The 19,123-nt window shown below is 37.0% G+C and overlaps 1 protein-coding gene across 3 annotated transcripts in view; it reads left to right on the forward strand.

Annotated features, from left to right (window-relative positions):
- The window catches only part of MAPK6 (mitogen-activated protein kinase 6), a 34,320-nt gene extending 16,079 nt beyond the window's left edge, over window positions 1-18,241 (forward strand). For all 3 annotated transcript variants that reach the window (XM_005900456.3, XM_070377903.1, XM_070377904.1), the window contains exons 2-6: window positions 4,936-6,124; window positions 7,520-7,664; window positions 10,763-10,927; window positions 14,786-14,987; window positions 15,996-18,241. In XM_005900456.3, coding sequence (XP_005900518.1) covers window positions 5,570-6,124; window positions 7,520-7,664; window positions 10,763-10,927; window positions 14,786-14,987; window positions 15,996-17,097 — 2,169 coding nt within the window. In that variant the 5' untranslated portion in view covers window positions 4,936-5,569 and the 3' untranslated portion in view covers window positions 17,098-18,241. The remainder of the gene's footprint in view (window positions 1-4,935; window positions 6,125-7,519; window positions 7,665-10,762; window positions 10,928-14,785; window positions 14,988-15,995) is intronic.
- The last annotated feature ends 882 nt before the right edge of the window (window positions 18,242-19,123 follow it).

A 19,123-nucleotide genomic window follows, 5' to 3' on the forward strand; every position in this document is an offset into this window, starting at 1 on the left:
CTTTGGCTGAGATGTGAGGCTGGCTGAATGCCAGTTAACTCAGGTTACTTGGTTGACCCTGGAGAAGAGCTAAATAGGCAAGAGCTGGTGAGGGGTGGGGGTAAGTGAGTGAGTGAGTGTGATCAGGCCAGATGACCCAAGTCAGCATTTAACCTGAGAAGCAGCAGAATAGAAGATGGAAGGGAATATCAGGCAAGTAACCTTTATATTTAAGGCCCTCACCTCAAACTTGTACTTGCTGACACTGACCAAGTTGTTCATGGGTAAGAAGGGAAAGAAAATCGAATTTCTGTAGAATGTGGAAATGAGGCTGCTGCTGCTGCTAAGTCACTTCAGTTGTGTTCGACTCTGTGCGACCCCATAGACGGCAGCCCACCAGGCTCCCCCGTCCCTGGGATTCTCCAGGCAAGAACACTGGAGTGGGTTGCCATTTCCTTCTCCAATGCATGAAAGCAAAGTGAAGTTATTCTACTGTCTTTTTTATTTCTTTCTTTTGTGTTTTATGACTTCATACACTTAGGCCTGACTTAGAGTACCTGCATTTCTCTTGGTGATGGAGTGAGCTAAGTGACAGAAAGCAGGAGGCAATTTAGGGAAGAAAAAGCTCGAGGCAACATTTGTGGCTAATGTAGTTTCAGGGAACTATCTTGTAAATGTTGGAAGCTGGTACTCAGCCTGGCTATACAGAGAGCTTTTACTTCCATGTTATGGTGAATCACTAAAAGAAGACCAAAGAGCCAGCTTCATTCTTATAAATCATTCTCTGCCCTTCATTGTTATTTACCAAATTGTTAAAAACAAAGCAACATCAACTTAGCTAATTAAAACTTAACCAGTGATCTCTCTCCAAGCAACACAGTATCAGCACTCAGATTAGTAGGAATGGGAAACATTTGGAGACATAGAAATTAAAAAGGTGGTGGGAAGGGTCATTTTAAAGTTACTGTCCTGGCTTGGTTTTCCCTTTCTTTCCTTGAAGTGTGTAGAAAGTGCAAAAGGAAGGAGAACTGCACATCTTGAGTCTGAGCCTTGAACTTTGCTTTTATGAAGTTAAACATGATAGATGGTGGAGAAAATGGTATAAATGAGACATTTCTAGAGGTTGTTGAGGTAGATGGAGGATGCACTGACCAGTAATCTGCTGATCCAGTTTAGTTGCAGTTGCATGCCCGATGACTGCTTGGTGGATGTGAAAGATGGAGGTGATTGGACAAGATCAGGATTTGAAATGTAACTGCTGTAAGGGTCATAGTGATAAGGAAGAAGCTGTTTTCATAGTCAGTAAGGAGGAGCATGGGAGGCCTTTGGCTTTTTATGGCTTCCAGAGGCGCATATCCTGACTGCTCTAATTAGGTCAGATCACCCAGTGTCTAGGCTCTCACAGCATCCTGTACTGCTTTTTCCCTTCTGCATTCCCTTTTTTCCTATTGTTGTTTGTTTCCAGCTGTACTATAAACTTCATGAGGGCAGGGGTCAAGCCTATTTTTACTTACCATTTTATCTGCAGTGCTTAGGATGCTGACAAGTACATAACACAATTTGCAAATACTTGCTGAATGGAGGGCACTGAATTGGAAGCATTTACTAGATCCACTTTATCATACAGAGGTATGGCGTTACCTCCAACTTACTGATTAAGGTGGGCTTACTTTTCAAGCTCCTGGATGAAAAGGTGCTAAAAAGCTTTTGGTCTAACAGATATTGAAGGACTTTGAAGACTACTACTCACAGAGCAGTGAGGCGACTATACAGGCAAGCACTCCCCAACCTTTCCTCTGCCACTCCCCCATCCCAGTTTTTTTTATTGGTACAGTCCTCACTGTCTGGTGGAATTACAGTTTAGTTGATAAATATTACATTCTTGAGATTGTGGTCTCATATTTCTGTAAAGTTTGCTCAAGGCTTTCAGTATAGGCATCATCTGAGTCTGTAATGAGAACTCTGTAGCTCTCAGCCTAGGCATAAGCTCTTACCTTCCCTGAAATGAATTTTTACCCATTCTTTACCCCTGTAAATGATGACCAGTGTCTTTGAGATTTCCGAAAGGGCATTCTCATCCTTACATTTGTTTCTGGTCTGTAATGCTTCTTGATCTCACTGAGATTGAAAGGGGCCCGATATGGATGGAGGTCTTGAGTCTGCAATTCATCCTCTGAATGGAGTTTCTACTGTGATACTTTTCTCGTGAATGAGAGTGGTGGTGTTTTAGCGAAGCGTTATTTCTGCTTGTCTCTGATTGCTGTGTTAGTGAACTAGAAGCTTATGAGAGTACTTAGAGGTTTTAGTATTATGTCAAGTCTGTTAAACAGACATAAAAATGTGCATTTATCAAAAACTTAAAACTTGATTGATCTTTAAGGAATTGTCTACATCAGGGCAAGAGGGGTCATTTATCTACTTAGTTTCTGAGTTATTCGTATTATCAGTTTCTCTCTCACACAGTTATTTTTCGTATTTATGGATCTCTCAGAATTGAAGATTTGCTCAGATTGAAGCATATGCTGTTACCTTATTTTTCAGGATCATATATTTCCACATGTGAAGTATATAGAAATATGAATGAAGCAGACAGGGAAATAAGGTAGATTCCTCTGTTGTATAGAAGCTTCACCACTGTGAAATAGCTGATGTGTTTGGTCCTAGCAGTTCTTAAGCCACACCTGAAGGTGATTGCAAGTTGTCATGTCTTCAGGTTCAGAATGGACAGCTTTATTTCATTCACTGATAAAAGTTTCTCCTGCCTTTAAATAATTATAATTAGCTCTTTGAACCAAGGATTATTGCAGCTGTCCTATTTCCAGTCCTTTCAGACTCATTGAGAAAATAGCATTGTATATGCACCTATACTAGCTTTAAGGTCAAAAGTCAGCACCAGGAAGCCTTTTCGTTTAAGGGTCTAGGCTGTATTACATGCTTATAGGCATGTATTAATATGTTTAAATGAGCTACTGCATTGGTCTCCTAGTTGCTTTTGGAACATGAAACAAATGCTCATCTTAGTGTATTTATTTATGCCTAATAGCTTTTTGATGTTTTTACTTTTTTCCAATATTTTATGATAAATTTATTTTGATGTTTTAAAACTTTTTATTTTATATTGGAGCCCCCTCTGTCTATAACAGTTACTTCCACATAACATCCTTAAGGCCCACCCACCTCCTTACTTCCTCCCTTAGAGCTTTGCTCCAGTAACACCTTATCAGAGAGGCATTTCCTCACTACCCTCTTTGTCTCTTTTTTCTATTTTATTTTTCCATACCACTTATTGCCATCTAATGTGTGTTTTGCTTTTTGTCTGCCTATGTTTCCGCCTGTAATATGAACTCTTCATTTACATTCTACCTAACTCTATAACATTCTAATAATTTGTCATACTTCAGTTGTTTTTTAAAAAATAACACATTAAAGATTGGTTGAAGCATGCTGTGTAATCCCCCCGCCCCATTCTTGTTTCTTCCTTCATTCCTAAGGTGATTATTATCTTTAATTTGTTATTTATCAATCTTATGTTTTTATACTTTTGCTACATCTGAATGTACCTTAAAATAGCTTTATTTTGCATGTTTATCCACCTGCTATAACTAGTTGCAGCATGCGTGTTTCTGTATGCAGTTTGCTTTTTAAATTTAGTATATATTTGATGATTTCTGCCATCTTCATTTTTACTATTATATAGTAGTTCACTGTATGACTATAACTCATTTATTCTTATTGTTGAAAGTTTAGGCTGTTTTTGTTATTTTGCTATTCCAAAAAAAAAAAAAGTGAACATCTGTATATCCATTTGCAAGCACTTATCTAGGGAATTTTCCTTGAAGAAAAATTGCCAAGTCATAGGTATGATATTTATTTATTTACTTATGTATCTACTTAATGCCAAATTGTTTTTTGATGTTCTTACTCTTTCCCAATATTTTATGATAACTTTATTTTGTTTTAATTTTTTATTAACTTTTTATTTTAAATTGGACTATAACTGATTAATAATGATGTGATAGTTTAAGGTAGACAGCAAAGGGATTCAGCCATACATGTACATGTATCCATTCTCCCCTAAACTCTCCCCTCCTATCCTGGCTGCCACATAATGTTGAGCAGAGTTCTCTGTGCTGTACAGTAGGTTCTTGTTGGTTATCCATTTTAATTATAACATTTTGTATACGTATCAATCCCAAACTCCCTAACTGTCCCTTGTAAACTCTCACCATTTTTGTAGGAAAGTTCCTGTTTTTCTACATTCCTCTCCAGACTTGATATTTGCAGTTGAGACACTTCATTCAAACTATTTTTCCAATCTGAAATATCATCTTCATGAAGTAATTTGATATTTTTGATCATCAGTGAAGTTAAACATTTCATAGGCTTTATTCATAGGTTAATTCACTGTTTAAGTTCACCCCTTTGTAAGTGAACTTACGAAGTTCACCTTGTAAGTTTAAGAGCATATTTGGCAAATTTCTTATTTGTACTGCTACATTTTTGTTCATTAGGTATTGTCAGGCATTAACTCTGTCAGGCAGAGTTAATAAATAAACATGCCCTTTAATGAACTAACACTTTAAGATATTATGTATGTATTTTTAGAAAAATGTTGCAAATGCTTTACTGAAAAATTCTAAAGAATTCTGTAAAAATATTATGAACTTTTCCTTTGCTCATTGGCATTTAAGAAATTATACAGCCTAATGACCTAGATAATACAAAGAATCTAGTATGGTGAGGTCTGGAGCCTGAGTCAACACATGTGAATTGCTTATAACATAGGTAGCTATTTTTGATTGAGGGTAAGCTTTCCATTTAGTGATGTATGTAAGTTTAATACACCACCAGTGGTAGCTTATAGCTAAATGCCCAGTTTGTGTCATTTTATAAAGTTGATTAAAAGAGCATTTCCTGCAGTGGTGACTCTTTTCCTTCTTTTTTCTCATCCTCCAGGTTGTATCAGAGTAAGATGGACGGTAGCTTTGATTGTGATTGTGGTGAGCTGGAGCCACCTGATCACTAACAAAAGACATCTTCTGTTAACCAACAGCCGCCAGGGCTTCCTGTTGAAATATACAGCAACAGAGGAAGAAAAGAAGCAAAACGGAAATAGCGCTTACCAGCACCTTAGAATGATGCTGCTCAGGACCAGTCCAACACTGAATGTATCTGCACTGTGAGGAGAATGTTCATAGAAGCCTGTTGTGTGCATATTTATTCACATTTTTGTTAAATGTTAAATCCTTCAGCACAGTAAATCTGAGTGCATAGTATGTCATTTCATTCCGTTTGAGTTTCTTGAGTGTTTTCTTTAAATGTCTGCAGAGTTGCTGTCCCTTTCTTGAACTATGAGTACTGCAATCTTTTTAATTCTCAGTATGAGTAGAGCTTTTTGAGCTTTAAATCTAAGGGGAACTCAACAGGCCTGGTTGGCATATGCAATGAGCATCAAGAAACCATCTTGCTGTGGACGCAGAATTATTTTTTTCTCCCTTTTTAAAAGATCTTTCCTTTTGATGCCAGTTTTATTCCTTGTTCACACAAGTTCAACAATTTGAAAGGAAAAGCCAATAGTAAGGGTTTAAAAATGGCAGAGAAATTTGAAAGTCTCATGAACATTCATGGTTTTGATCTGGGCTCTAGGTATATGGACTTAAAACCATTGGGTTGTGGAGGCAATGGCTTGGTTTTTTCTGCTGTAGACAATGACTGTGACAAAAGAGTAGCCATCAAGAAAATTGTCCTTACTGATCCCCAGAGTGTCAAACATGCTCTACGCGAAATCAAAATTATTAGAAGACTTGACCACGATAACATTGTGAAGGTGTTTGAAATTCTTGGTCCTAGTGGAAGCCAGTTAACGGATGACGTGGGCTCTCTTACCGAACTGAGCAGTGTTTACATTGTTCAGGAATACATGGAGACAGACTTGGCTAATGTGCTGGAGCAGGGCCCTTTACTGGAAGAGCACGCCAGGCTTTTCATGTATCAGCTGCTGCGTGGGCTCAAATACATTCACTCAGCAAACGTGCTGCACAGAGATCTCAAACCAGCTAATCTTTTCATTAATACTGAAGACTTGGTGCTGAAGATAGGTGACTTTGGTCTTGCACGGATCATGGATCCCCATTATTCCCATAAGGTATGTGGAAAGTCAGTTGAGGCAGACCTCTAAATTGATACACATCATCAGAAACGGGTGCTTGTAATTTCCTTTGTGTGTTGTGGCAGAATTTGTAGTTAATTGTATTAAACTTTGCATACTACCTTTTTTCCATTCACAGTCTCCCTGTGTTTGAAGTGAAGGTGGAACGGGATCCTAGTTAAATACAAATTCTGGTTATTTGTAATAACTGAAACTCTCTCTTACTTAAAAGTAGGATATATCATGTGTTTAGGGCAGAAGGTTGCTGTTTCAGTTTTTACTTTTTTTTGTTTGTTTGGATATACTCTTCTGTTATGCTTTGTTTAGCAAACTTAGTTTGAAATCTAAATTTGCACAAACATAAAGTAGGCAATAAGAATAGGCAGAAGAATTCATAGTAACTTTGCCTTAAATAAAATTTGCTTTTGTATAGGAAATTAATGACATTTTTTGAGCTGAACTCTTTAGTTTTAGTTTTTTAGTTTTCAAATGAAATCATATATGGGACTGTGATGTTTAAAATGTAAAAATGGAGCTGTTTTGGTATAAACCATCCCTGGGAAGCCTGCTTGCTTGGCTTCCCATAGCACACATCTAAGACACATCTTGGTATTTGCATGTATCATCTCACATTGAGTATAACTTAACTTTAAAAAAACTTCAGGATCAAAATTGAGTACCAAAATGAAATGGATGACCACATCTTTATGGATAACAGTGAAGTATTGTGGATAGAACACTGAACTAGGAGTTACACTATCTAAAATTGAGTTCCATTTCTACATCCAGCTAAACTATATGACCTGCAGACTCCTTAACCTGAGTGTTAATATCTACCTTCATATTTTCTCAGCATTATTTTTAGAGTGAAACAAGGCAACATATATTTAACTGTTTTTGTCAAATACTTCATAAATTAAAAGTAGTGAAATTGATTAGGAATGGCGTGTGCAGTATAGCCACATCCCCTGGGTTGTCAGTAAGGAGGTTCGTATTGCTTTATGAATAGCTCACCTTTGGTACTCTTTCCTGACTTTTCTCTCATTGATTTAAAGCATACCTACTTCATTGTTGACTTGAAGTGATAAATAGCTTCTCTTCTCAAACCTGTTGTGAATATGTGCCCTAGAGTTAACACTAAATTCTTATAGTATTCTTTGGTCAGAATACTTCATGAGAATATCATGTTATAGATGATATGTTACAGGGGGAGTTTAATCTCCATACAGCCTCAGAAGTGCAAGAGCCTTGAAAAAAGGCATAGAAACCACCAGTACTGTTTAAGGATTTTACAGTTACAGTTTGTTTTTAGATTAAGGGTGCTTTAATGAATCATGTTTTATGTACTGTTATTCAGCTAAAGTAAAAAGTATATTTTTGTTTCTTTTTCAGGGTCATCTTTCTGAAGGATTGGTTACTAAATGGTACAGATCTCCACGTCTTTTACTTTCTCCTAATAATTATACTAAAGCCATTGACATGTGGGCTGCAGGCTGCATCTTTGCTGAAATGCTGACTGGTAAAACCCTCTTTGCAGGTTAGAAATTTTAAAATAAATGGGAAAATTATCCAAGGAGAAATAATTTCATACATTTCTATGAATCAAGATTTATGTAAGATTTAAACCAATTTATTATAGTCTATTAAAATGAAAAGATAAAATGGTATTTTAAAGATTGAGAACACTTACATATTTACTGGATTGTTCAGTAAAGTTAGTCTGAATTCTAGTATTTAAGAAACATCTTAAAAAAATTAAGAAATATCTTTATTTCTTAAATATAATTTCCTATTTTATAGATCAATATTTGTTGGTTTTTATTAAATGATACCTGTGTTACCTGATTCTGTCAGTGTTTGTCACTTCCTGGTGAAATTTTTTTAGCTATTGTAAATTCAGTAATTCTTTCTTTGTCTCCTATCAATCCTGTTGCTTGAACTGCCATATCCTGTTGGCCTGACTGATGTGATATTTCAGAAACAACCAGTTTTATAATGAGTTTGGTGCTATGAGGGAGTCTAAAAAAGTGCATGAGAAAGTTTTGAGTTAAGGTGGATTAAAATAAAAACCTCTAAATAAAACAATTTTTTATCTTAAACCTTTGTACACTTTAAACACTTAATTAAACAGAAATGTTTATGAAATGATTTGAAAGACCCAGTTGTAGGTCCCTTCTAAAAACCTTTTCAGTAGGTTTGTGAACCATTCAGTAAAAGCAGCATGAGGGAAATCTATTGGTTAGGATAGGCCTCATATTAATAGCACCAAAAGGCAAGGCCTAAGCATTCATTGGAAATCTGTGTATTTTTAACTTATAGTAAGTGTTCTAACCTTATTTTTTGGTCTTACTCAGTATGTCCACTTAGATGTTTAATGGCATCTCAAATTTAACTTATCCAAAACTGACCTCCTGATATCTCTCCCTCCTACTTCCTCTTTCTGCTGTCTTCCTCATCTTAGTAAACCAGACCCACTTCTTAGTTGCTCAGGCCAGAATCTTGGCGTCATCTTTCACTTTTCTCCTTACAGGTCTTATGGGCTGTTTCTTTAAAGTATATCTTGAATCTTACTGCTAGTATCTCTTTCACTACTCTCATCCTCCCAGTCCAGGAAGTCATTCTGCCTCTCCTGGTCTAACACATGACCTCCTAACTGGCTTTCCTGCTTTAACTCTTCTTGTCTGTGGTCTAGTTACCACATAACCACATAGTAATTCTCTGAAAACACAGCTCATGGCATTTCTCTGTTCAAAACTCTGTAATGGTTTCTTATCTAATTCAGAATGATGTAAACTCTCAGTGTTCTGGTACCACTGGGCTCATCTCCTGTCACTTTCCTGAGTCACTGTACTTCAGCTACACTTGCCTAATTGTTGTTTCTTGTACACACCAAGCCCACTGTCTCCTCTAGGCCTTTGGGCCCTTTCTCATCTTCCTGGAACTCCCTTCCTCTTTATGAATGTATGGTGTATTACCTAACTTCCTTGTCAGCTTCTCAGTGAGGCCTTCCTTGGTCATAAGGATGATACGGTCATAACAACCAAGGGGTTGTTAATATAAATTAACCCTACTCCTAACAGTGCTCTCTGTCCCCCTTCAGTTCAGTTCAGTTGCTCAGTCGTGTCTGTCTTTTTGTGACCCCATGAATTGCAGCATGCCAAGCCTCCCTGTCCATCACCAACTCCCGGAGTTCACTCAGACTCACATCCATTGAGTCGGTGATGCCATCCAGCCATCTCATCTGTCGTCCCCTTCTCCTCCTGCCCCCAGTCCCTCCCAGCATCAAAGTCTTTCCCAATGAGTCAACTCTTCACATGAGGTGGCCAAAGTATTGGAGTTTCAGCTTTAGCATCATTCCTTCCAAAGAAATCCCAGGACTGATCTCTTTCAGAATGGACTGGTTGGATCTCCTTGCAGTCCAAGGGACTCTCAAGAGTCTTCTCCAACACCACAGTTCAAAAGCATCAGTTCTTTGGCGCTCAGCTTTCTTCACAGTCCAACATCCATACATGACCACTGGAAAAACCATAGCCTTGACTAGACAGACTTTTGTTGGCAAAGTAATGTCTCTGCTTTTGAATATGCTATCTAGGTTGGTCATAACTTTACTTCCAAGGAGTAAGCGTCTTTTAATTTCATGGCTGCAATTACCATCTGCAGTGATTTTGGAGCTCCCCAAAATAAAGTCTGACACTGTTTCCACTGTTTCCCCATCTATTTCCCATGAAGTGATGGGACCAGATGCCATGATCTTCGTTTTCTGAATGTTGAGCTTTAAGCCAACTTTTTCACTCTCCTCTTTCACTTTCATCAAGAGGCTTTTTAATTCCTCTTCACTTTCTGTCCCCCTTAGCTTACTCTAATTTTCTTCATTTGTCACTGTTTGATGTAAATGTTTACAGAAGTTGTTATCTGTCTTCCTCCATTATACTGTGAGCTCCACGAAGGCAGGAATTTGGTCAGTTTTGTTTCACAGGTGTATTCTAAAGTACCTTGCTCATGGTAGGCACTCAAGAAAAATTTTGATTATTGAATGAGTTTCTAGAAATAAGTGGAAAAACAAATGAATGTTTTGTTTTTTAAATATTAGCTGCCCATTTACCCTGAAGTTTCCCCTTTTATTTCTTTAATAGTGGTTCTGAAATGTTAACTGAGCTTAATCCATAACTATAAAACTTTCTGTTTCACAAATCTAGTCTAAGGCTCTATTTTATTGATAGGGAAATTAAATCATCACCGTGTTAAATATTCTCCAAGTTATAGTGAGTTAATTAGTATGTATGGTTGAGACTAGAATCTCATCTTTTAAATCTCAGTTTATTGCTTTTTTCACTACTTTCTGATACCTTAATATGAGGCCAGACTTCAAGTCAATTTCTTACGGAAACAAAGCAGCTAAAACTGAACATATCAATGAGCAGAATTTGAAAAAGATAAGCTTTTTGAGCAGATTGATGATGATGTTCAAAGTAGTGCAATCTGCTGATTAATGATGCAGTTAAAACCATTTTCCTCTTTGATGGTCATTATAGTTCTGTTAGTTTCCTGTAGCTTTAGAATGTTTATTGCCAATAGGTTAAACATTGAGAAATGTGTTTATTAATGTTGTATTTGGTATTTTTTAATCTTATCTAGGTGCACATGAACTTGAACAGATGCAGCTGATTTTAGAATCTATTCCTGTTGTCCATGAGGAAGATCGTCAGGAGCTTCTCAGCGTAATTCCAGTTTACATTAGAAATGACATGACTGAGCCACACAAACCTTTAACTCAGCTGCTTCCAGGAATTAGTCGAGAAGGTACTATAACTGAAGAGTAACCATCATGTAATGGTGTGTTTATGTGTGAGCAGGATGTGTGTAGGGAAGCTTTAGCTTTTTATTGTTATAGATGTGGCATTCTCCCAAATAGTCTTTAGACACTCAAGGTGCACCTAAAACTTAAGCTCTTGCTTTCCTTTTTATAGCCAAGCACTTAGGCTGGGAATCTTTTCTTTGCTCTGAATAATTTTCCAGATTCCAGTGTACCCCTCTTTTCTGGTTCTGACTCCATGTGCTTTTCCAACTTTTACTTCTGATCATCTCTGCTAGGTGAACGTGTTTATCACTGACTCTCACTGAGCTGGAATGGGATTCTCTGAGGGTTATATGATAAGTAAGTAAGGGTACAAATATAAGTGTGATTTAGATATGAAAGAGGGTATTGATTTGAAGGAAAGCAGGGGTTTTAGAGCAAGGAAAAGATGGAGGAAAGATCAAAACTACATATGAACAAACTTGTTACATAAAAGATTGCAGATTGGTGTTAGTAATACTGGGTGCTAAATGTGACAGTTTGTGCAGACTTAATAGGAACATGGAGAGAATCAAAACTTCATTGACCATTAAAGCAGTTAATTTCATACATCAGAATGGAGAGATGTATCTTCAGGGTTTGTTGATACAAATAAGATACAAAAGTCTAAATGCTGTAATAGTTATCTGTAATAAGATAACATTTTTTAAAAGAAGAGCATTAGAAATGAAAAATATCTTCCTTAAAAGTTGATTGTATCATACCTTTAAGGATTATTGTACTGTATTTAGCTGTATCCATGCCAGAATTGTGATAGTTTTTTCCTGAATCATAAAGTTAGGGAGATAGAGTTTCCTAAACATCTTAAACTTTCTCTTTATATGTTTATTGTTCATATCACCCACTCTGATCATTATGTAGTTAAGGTTAATGTGTATCAAAGTGCTTTAACTTAGCAAGTGTTTTGAGAAATAGGCACTGGATGGCAAAACTGATGACATTGTCTTTTTTCCCCTCAGCTATGCTCGGAACTCATTATTAAATGCTTGAATGAGAAGGAAGCAACTGTATTTAATTTCAACAGGTTTCATAAGCTTCCTTTTCAGGAATGCTACATTTTTAACCCGTCTTTTAGAGTATCTTTACAGTCAGTAATATATTGCTGACTTTCTGACTCCTGATCTTGTTGCCACTGTCATGATGGCATCCTGTTCATAACTGAACAGCAGTCATGTAGCACTTGACTATGCCTCAGAGTTGTCTGTTGGAACTCTTTAAAAAGTGCAGAATGTTAAATCAGAATCCAGAGGTGGGGAGGCAAGCAGGACATGTGTCTGCTCTGCAGGTATGACCCTGCTCAGCCAAATTGAGAGAGAGTGCTCAGGGATTGGCTTGGAGTCACTGTTGCCATTGCTGAGTCTTATCAAAACAGGCAAGCTAGTAATACAGAACGTTGCTGTTGAGGCATTTGTAACCTAATTAAATTTGAATCTTCTTTTCCCTTCTCCTCATTAGTCAGCTGTGAACTAACCTGAATATTTAGTTGGTGCCTGGGATTTATTCATAATGTGTTGAACAAATGTCTTTGATAATAGGTTCATTAAAGTAACCATTGAACAAGGATTCTTGATTTTTATAAGTGATAGAACTCTGTGTGTGTGTGGGTGCACGCACGTACTCATTCATGTCCAACTCTTTGCGACCCCATGGACTGTAGCCCATCAGGCTTCTCTGTCCACGGGATTTTTCAGGCAAGAATACTGCAGTGGGTTGCCATTTTCTACTCCAGGGGATCTTCCCAACCCAGGGATCAAACCTACGTCTCTTGCATCTTACGCATTGACAGGCAGATTCTTTACCACTAGTGCCACCTGTACTCGCATACAAATGCATTGCAGAGTGTTCAAAGTTCCTGAAGCTAAAGACTTGTTACATAGATGTGCTCTGCAAGTTTCTTCTTCATTACCACTGGAATTTTGTTTGGAGGCAGAGTACCTTCTGAGCAAAGGGGAACTCTTAGAGTAGTATATGTTCCTTTCTCACATTCTATTTATGATCTTCAGAGGGAAAAAGCAGACAAGATTAAGTACATGTGAATTGACACATTAAGACTACTGGAACCCTGTACTGGTTAGTGTCTTTAAATGGATACCCAAATCTTTTAAATTTTCCTTCATGGTTACCTTTTATCCTCCCTTTCTCTATAGTTTACCACTTATTTCTTTGTCTTAGCATACCATTGTAGTAAATAGACTGATTTCCTCTAGAGCAGGGCTATCCAATAGAATTTTCACAATGATGGAAATGTTTTTTATTTGCATACATTTGGGAGTTCAGCCTGACTGTTAGCCCTCCCTTTTCTCCCTGCTATCAGTTTTAGGGATTCTAGAGTATATTCCTCTCATGTAGTTGGATATGTTTCACTCTGAGAATGGCAGTTATGCTGAGTCAACTATCAGTAACTGTGCCTTAGATTGTCTGTTGCCTTGAGACACGTGGGGCATTGACTTGCAGAAGAACCAAGAACAGCTTGATGTATCATGGAATCATTTCCTAGGTTAGGGTAATATAGTAGAGGCGGGTGGGGAAAAGTTGGAGCACAGGCAGGAACCTCAGCCCTGGGCCACTGAAGGGTATGAATAACAAGGAGCCTTACCTTTCTTCTCTTTAGTACTTCATTGGACTGATCTGAGGATTGAATGAGATAATGTAGTGAAGCACTTTGTGGAATATAAATCACTGTATAAATGTCAGCTACTTTTAATATTAATGAGAGATCGGGAGTTGAGAATAAGGTCCTTTCTAGAGTGCAGCTTAGTTTTAGAGAAGTGCTAACTAGCTTTTCTGTTGAGATAGAAGGCAAGGATCAGTAGATGTGTGACAGACCAGAGTGAAGAAGTAGGGATTGAGATAAATGTGAAGGTTTATCTGCTTAGAACAATGAGAAGATTGAGAGCAAAAAGAAATGGTGAGGAACATTGCTGAGCCATTTCAAAGGCCAGTTGAAATTCCACAGTATGTGTGAGTCTGTAGAGAGCTTAGAGAGAGAGAGAGAGACACGCACGCGCGCACACACACACACACACACATATGATTTTGCATCCAGCTTTTATCAGTACTGTATAACTAGGAAACAGAAAAAGTAGAAGGTGGGAATGGTTCAGAGTTGAAGATGGTGTCACTCATAAGGCATTCAAGTGTGTGGTGGTGGTAGAAGGCTGGTGACAGTGATGCAGTCTGAGTTAGTGAAAAGATCTGGGTTTGTGGTAGCTATGCTGTAGCCCTAAAGTGATCAAATGCATTGTGTGATCTGCAGTAGTATGATTGGTGTGAAACAGAAGTCAACAAAATTAGTACAACAGCTGGTCAATGAAGTTAGGGGAGCAAGGGGCTTTCTTTATATTGAGCACTAAACACTATACATTTCATTTTTATACCTTATACCTATCTCTGTATCCATTCTACACATGAAAAAATGGAAGTTCAGCAAGTTTAACCTCTCCAGTTCCACATAGCTAGTAATCCAGCTAACCTAGTGAGTTGCAGAACTGAAATTAGGACCTATGTATCAGGTTATGCCATATGAAATTGCTGTTTTTTGACGGACAAAAATGAAAATTTCATATGGTTCAACTTCATATATTCCTTTTCCTTTATAATTGGCCATAATATGAGATTGGGATATATTTCAGACACTTACTTTGTTTCTTGGACACATGTCTTTTTAATCAGTGAATCAAGTAAGTTGTTTTGTTTCTCTGACAGAACTTCAATTAACTTACCTTTTAATTGTGTAATCCCTTTTTTTCTTTATGGGTTGGTGGACCTCCAGTACAGTTAAGGTTTTTTCCTTCCTCTTGTAGCACTGGATTTCCTGGAACAAATTTTGACATTCAGCCCCATGGATCGGTTGACAGCAGAAGAAGCGCTTTCCCATCCTTACATGAGCATTTATTCTTTTCCAATGGATGAGCCAATCTCAAGTCATCCTTTTCATATTGAAGATGAAGTTGATGATATTTTGCTTATGGATGAAACTCATAGTCACATTTATAACTGGGAAAGGTAAAACTGACCCTAAATTAGGAAAAGCTTTTGTTTTGAATAAAACATAATTTAGTGAGTTTTATTTTAAATTGTATATGATAAGACAATGTAAAAATCTTAAAAGTTTAGAAATGGTCTTTTTGGCTTTCTGCTAAACTTATTGATGTCTTTGAATAGCCTTTATGTAATTTCAATATTTAATAGTTACTGCTTAGTATATACATAATGGGAAAAATTAAATGCTACTTTGGAACAAGAAGTAGTTAATGTTGAAATTAGTTTGTTTACTTGCTGCATTTTTTAACTCCTAAAATGTTGAAGTATTTATGATCAAACATATCTGCCAACCATCTACATGAACATTTCTACTATCTATATATATAGTTGTTTTCTCACATACCCAGATGTCTTCCAGTCTCGACATTTTCTACCATACTTATTAGTTAAGTCATCTGATTTCTTTTCTATTCTCTCCTCTTCAACCGCCACTGTTTTCGCTTGTGTCTTAGTCTGCCTGTACTTGGTTGTAGTGTGGGCACCTTGCTGTAATGTGTCAGTAAGAGGATACCACATTCAGTAACACATTTACATGGAGACTTGTTTTGTTCTACTTATGGTGATGAGTTCCAGCAAGCCTTCCTCTAGTCTGCTTTATTACCATAGAGTGAAAATCTGTACGGCACCTGATTGAAATTAGGGATCTACATTTTGTGGCCATAAAGGTTTTCTTTTTCACCCGTGTGTGAAATTATGTTTATAGAAATTTTGAAATTGAACTGTAGACCAGCCAGCCACTCAGCTGTTTATGTGCAGTTTATATAATTATATGCTCCGTTGCATCATACTGCTTTATATAGTAACAGGGCTTACCTATCCATTAAGATTATAAATTCTTATATGACTTAATACTCTTATTATTCCCCTCAGAGACCTAGCAAGCACAGTGCTTTGACTCAAAAGGCATGCAGTAAATTTGAAAGTGAAATCATATACCTGGAGTAACACTAATGTATTAATTTTTTTCAGGTACCATGATTGTCAATTTTCAGAGCATGATTGGCCTATACATAACAACTTTGATATTGAGGAAGTTCAACTAGACCCAAGAGCTCTGTCTGATGTCACTGATGAAGAAGATGTACAAGTTGATCCTCGAAAATATTTGGATGGAGATCGTGAAAAGTATTTGGAGGATCCTGCTTTTGACACCAGTTACTCTACTGAGCCTTGTTGGCAGTACCCAGATCATCATGAAAACAAATACTGTGATCTGGAGTGTAGCCATACTTGTAACTACAAAACGAGGTCATCATCATATTTAGATAACTTAGTTTGGAGAGAGAGTGAAGTTAATCATTATTATGAACCCAAGCTTATTATAGATCTTTCTAATTGGAAAGAACAAAGCAAAGAAAAATCTGATAAGAAGGGCAAGTCAAAATGTGAAAGGAATGGATTGGTTAAAGCCCAGATAGCTTTAGAGGAAGCATCACAGCAACTGGCTGAAAAAGAAAGGGAAAAGAATCAGGGATTTGACTTTGATTCCTTTATTGCAGGAACTATTCAACTTAGTTCACAACATGAGGCTGCTGATGTTGTTGACAAATTAAATGACTTGAATAGCTCAGTGTCCCAATTAGAATTGAAAAGTTTGATATCAAAGTCAGTAAGCCGAGAAAAACAGGAAAAAGGAATGGCAAATTTGGCTCAATTAGAAGCATTGTATCAATCTTCTTGGGATAGCCAGTTTGTGGGTGGTGGGGAGGACTGTTTTCTCATAAATCAATTTTGTTGTGAGGTAAGGAAAGATGAGCAAATTGAAAAGGAAAACACTTATACCAGTTACCTGGACAAGTTTTTTAGCAGGAAAGAAGATACTGAAATGCTAGAAACTGAGCCGGTAGAGGATGGGAAGCTTGGGGAGAGAGGAAATGAGGAAGGATTTCTGAACAGCAGTGGGGAATTCCTCTTCAACAAGCAGCTTGAATCCATAGGCATCCCACAGTTTCACAGTCCAGTTGGGTCACCACTTAAGTCAATACAGGCCACATTAACACCTTCTGCTATGAAATCTTCCCCTCAGATTCCTCATAAGACATACAGCAGCATTCTGAAACATCTGAACTAAAACACTCAGCAGACATTTCTCTTTGTATTCTTCATGAAATGTGTTTTGTCTTTTTTATTACTAGTGTTTAAGTCTTTTTTTTTTTTTTTTTACTTGAATCAGATGGTGTCATTTAGAAAGGATTTTTTTCTTGGTTTTTAAAATCCAGACTTTTTTTCTACATGTGAGATGGTTTTCATTTTAACTGGCATGTCGTTTGCACACAAAAATAAAGAATAGAGCAAAATAATGCAATGCAGGAGGAGACAAAAGAAATGCACTAAGACAAGTGAAAAACATTCTCTTATAGAACAATGATCTGTTTTACAGGAAACAAAAATCTTGCCTTGAAATTTACACAGTGAGACTGTACATAATTGCATGAAAATATCTATTTTTTTCCTAAAACATTTTTCATTCATGAGTATTTTCAAGTTTTTCATACTGTACACATTTCTTAAAAACACATGATACCAGCAGCAACTGAAAATGAATGCCGAATTTGGTACACATGTGTTATCTACCTCAAGGTAACAAGAGTATGTGGCAAAACATATACCACCCATAGTGCTTCACAATATGCACTTCTATTTAGCCAGCGTTTATTGTAGTAAACTCTTCTTAATGAGATTCACTCACTGTTTATAAATGTTCTGGTATGCATTCTTTATAGTGAAGTGTTACATCACATCTTATTTATTTTAGCAAATCAGTATATTTTCTGTATTTAATGATAAAAAGTTAGTTTTTGAGATTTATTTGCAAATACACTTTTTTCCATTTGGCACTATGGTTTGTTGCCTACTTAGCTGAATATATAATGTCAGCTTATCCTAAGGCTGTCCACGTACTTAATTTACTTAAGTATTCATTTTAAGTAAAGCGCTCACTGTGTATAGGAATTTGTATTTTGGAGGTGCTTGATCTATCTACAAAGAAAAATTAGGAATTACTTTATTATAAAATGCTCCTAGAAGTCTTAATTGTGTTTATTTTTTAAAAAACTGTAATGTTAGACTTGTGTGCATGGAAGTAATTAAGGTACATCATTATTGTAGTTTAAAAGTTGTACATGATAAGACATATTTTGTTTTTACTGTATGTTTTTACTGAATGATCTATTCCCCATCCCAAAGCAAGCATGAATAAAATTAGGTTAAATGTAGCATGTGGCATCGCAGTCTCTTAGAATTTGTCTCATCTATTTTACTTTATGGAATACTGTCTGTATCTTTGGTTATCCTGTTTGAAGAAAAAGGACAAATAAAACATGGCCAGCAAATATGGCTCCTGTTTAACTCTTTGGCTTCCCTGGTAGCTCAGCTACCAGTAAAGAATCCTCCTGCAGTACAGGAGACCCTGGTTCAATTCCTGGGTCGGGATGATCCGCTGGAGAAGGGAGAGGCTACCCACTCCAGTGTTCTTGGGCTTCCCTGGTGGCTCAGCTGGTAAAGAATCCACCTGCAATGTGGGAGACCTGGGTTCAATCCCTGGGTCAGAAAGATCACCTGGAGAAGGGAACAGCTATCCGCTCCAGTATTCTGGCCTGGAAGATGCCATGGACCGTATAGTCCATGGGGTCTCAAAGAGTCGGACACGACTGAGCGACTGAACTGCACTGAACGGAACTGATACTATATAATTCTTTTAAGATGCAACTCGGTTTAGTTGGCTTGTTTTGGGCTTTTTTTTTTTTGAGGATTTTTGTATCTATTCATCAGGCATATTGGTCTGTAGTTTTATTTTCTTATATCTTTGATTTTGCTATCAGGATAATGCTGGCCTCATAGAATGAGTTTGGAAGTATTCCCTCTTTAGTTTTTTGGAAGAGTTTCAAAAGGATTGGTATTAATTCTTCTTTAAATGTTAAACTTCTCTATTGAATCTGTCTGGTCCTGGGGTTCCTTTGTTGGGAGGCTTTTGATGATTGATTTAATCTCCACTTCTTCACAATTCACTCTTGTAGGTTGCGTATTTCCAGAATTGTATCCATTTCTTCTAGGTTATCCAATTTGTTGGCATACAGTTGTTCATTATAGTCTAATAT

Source organism: Bos mutus, chromosome 10 (assembly GCF_027580195.1).
Source record: "Bos mutus isolate GX-2022 chromosome 10, NWIPB_WYAK_1.1, whole genome shotgun sequence".
Classification (NCBI taxonomy): Eukaryota; Metazoa; Chordata; class Mammalia; order Artiodactyla; family Bovidae; genus Bos; species Bos mutus.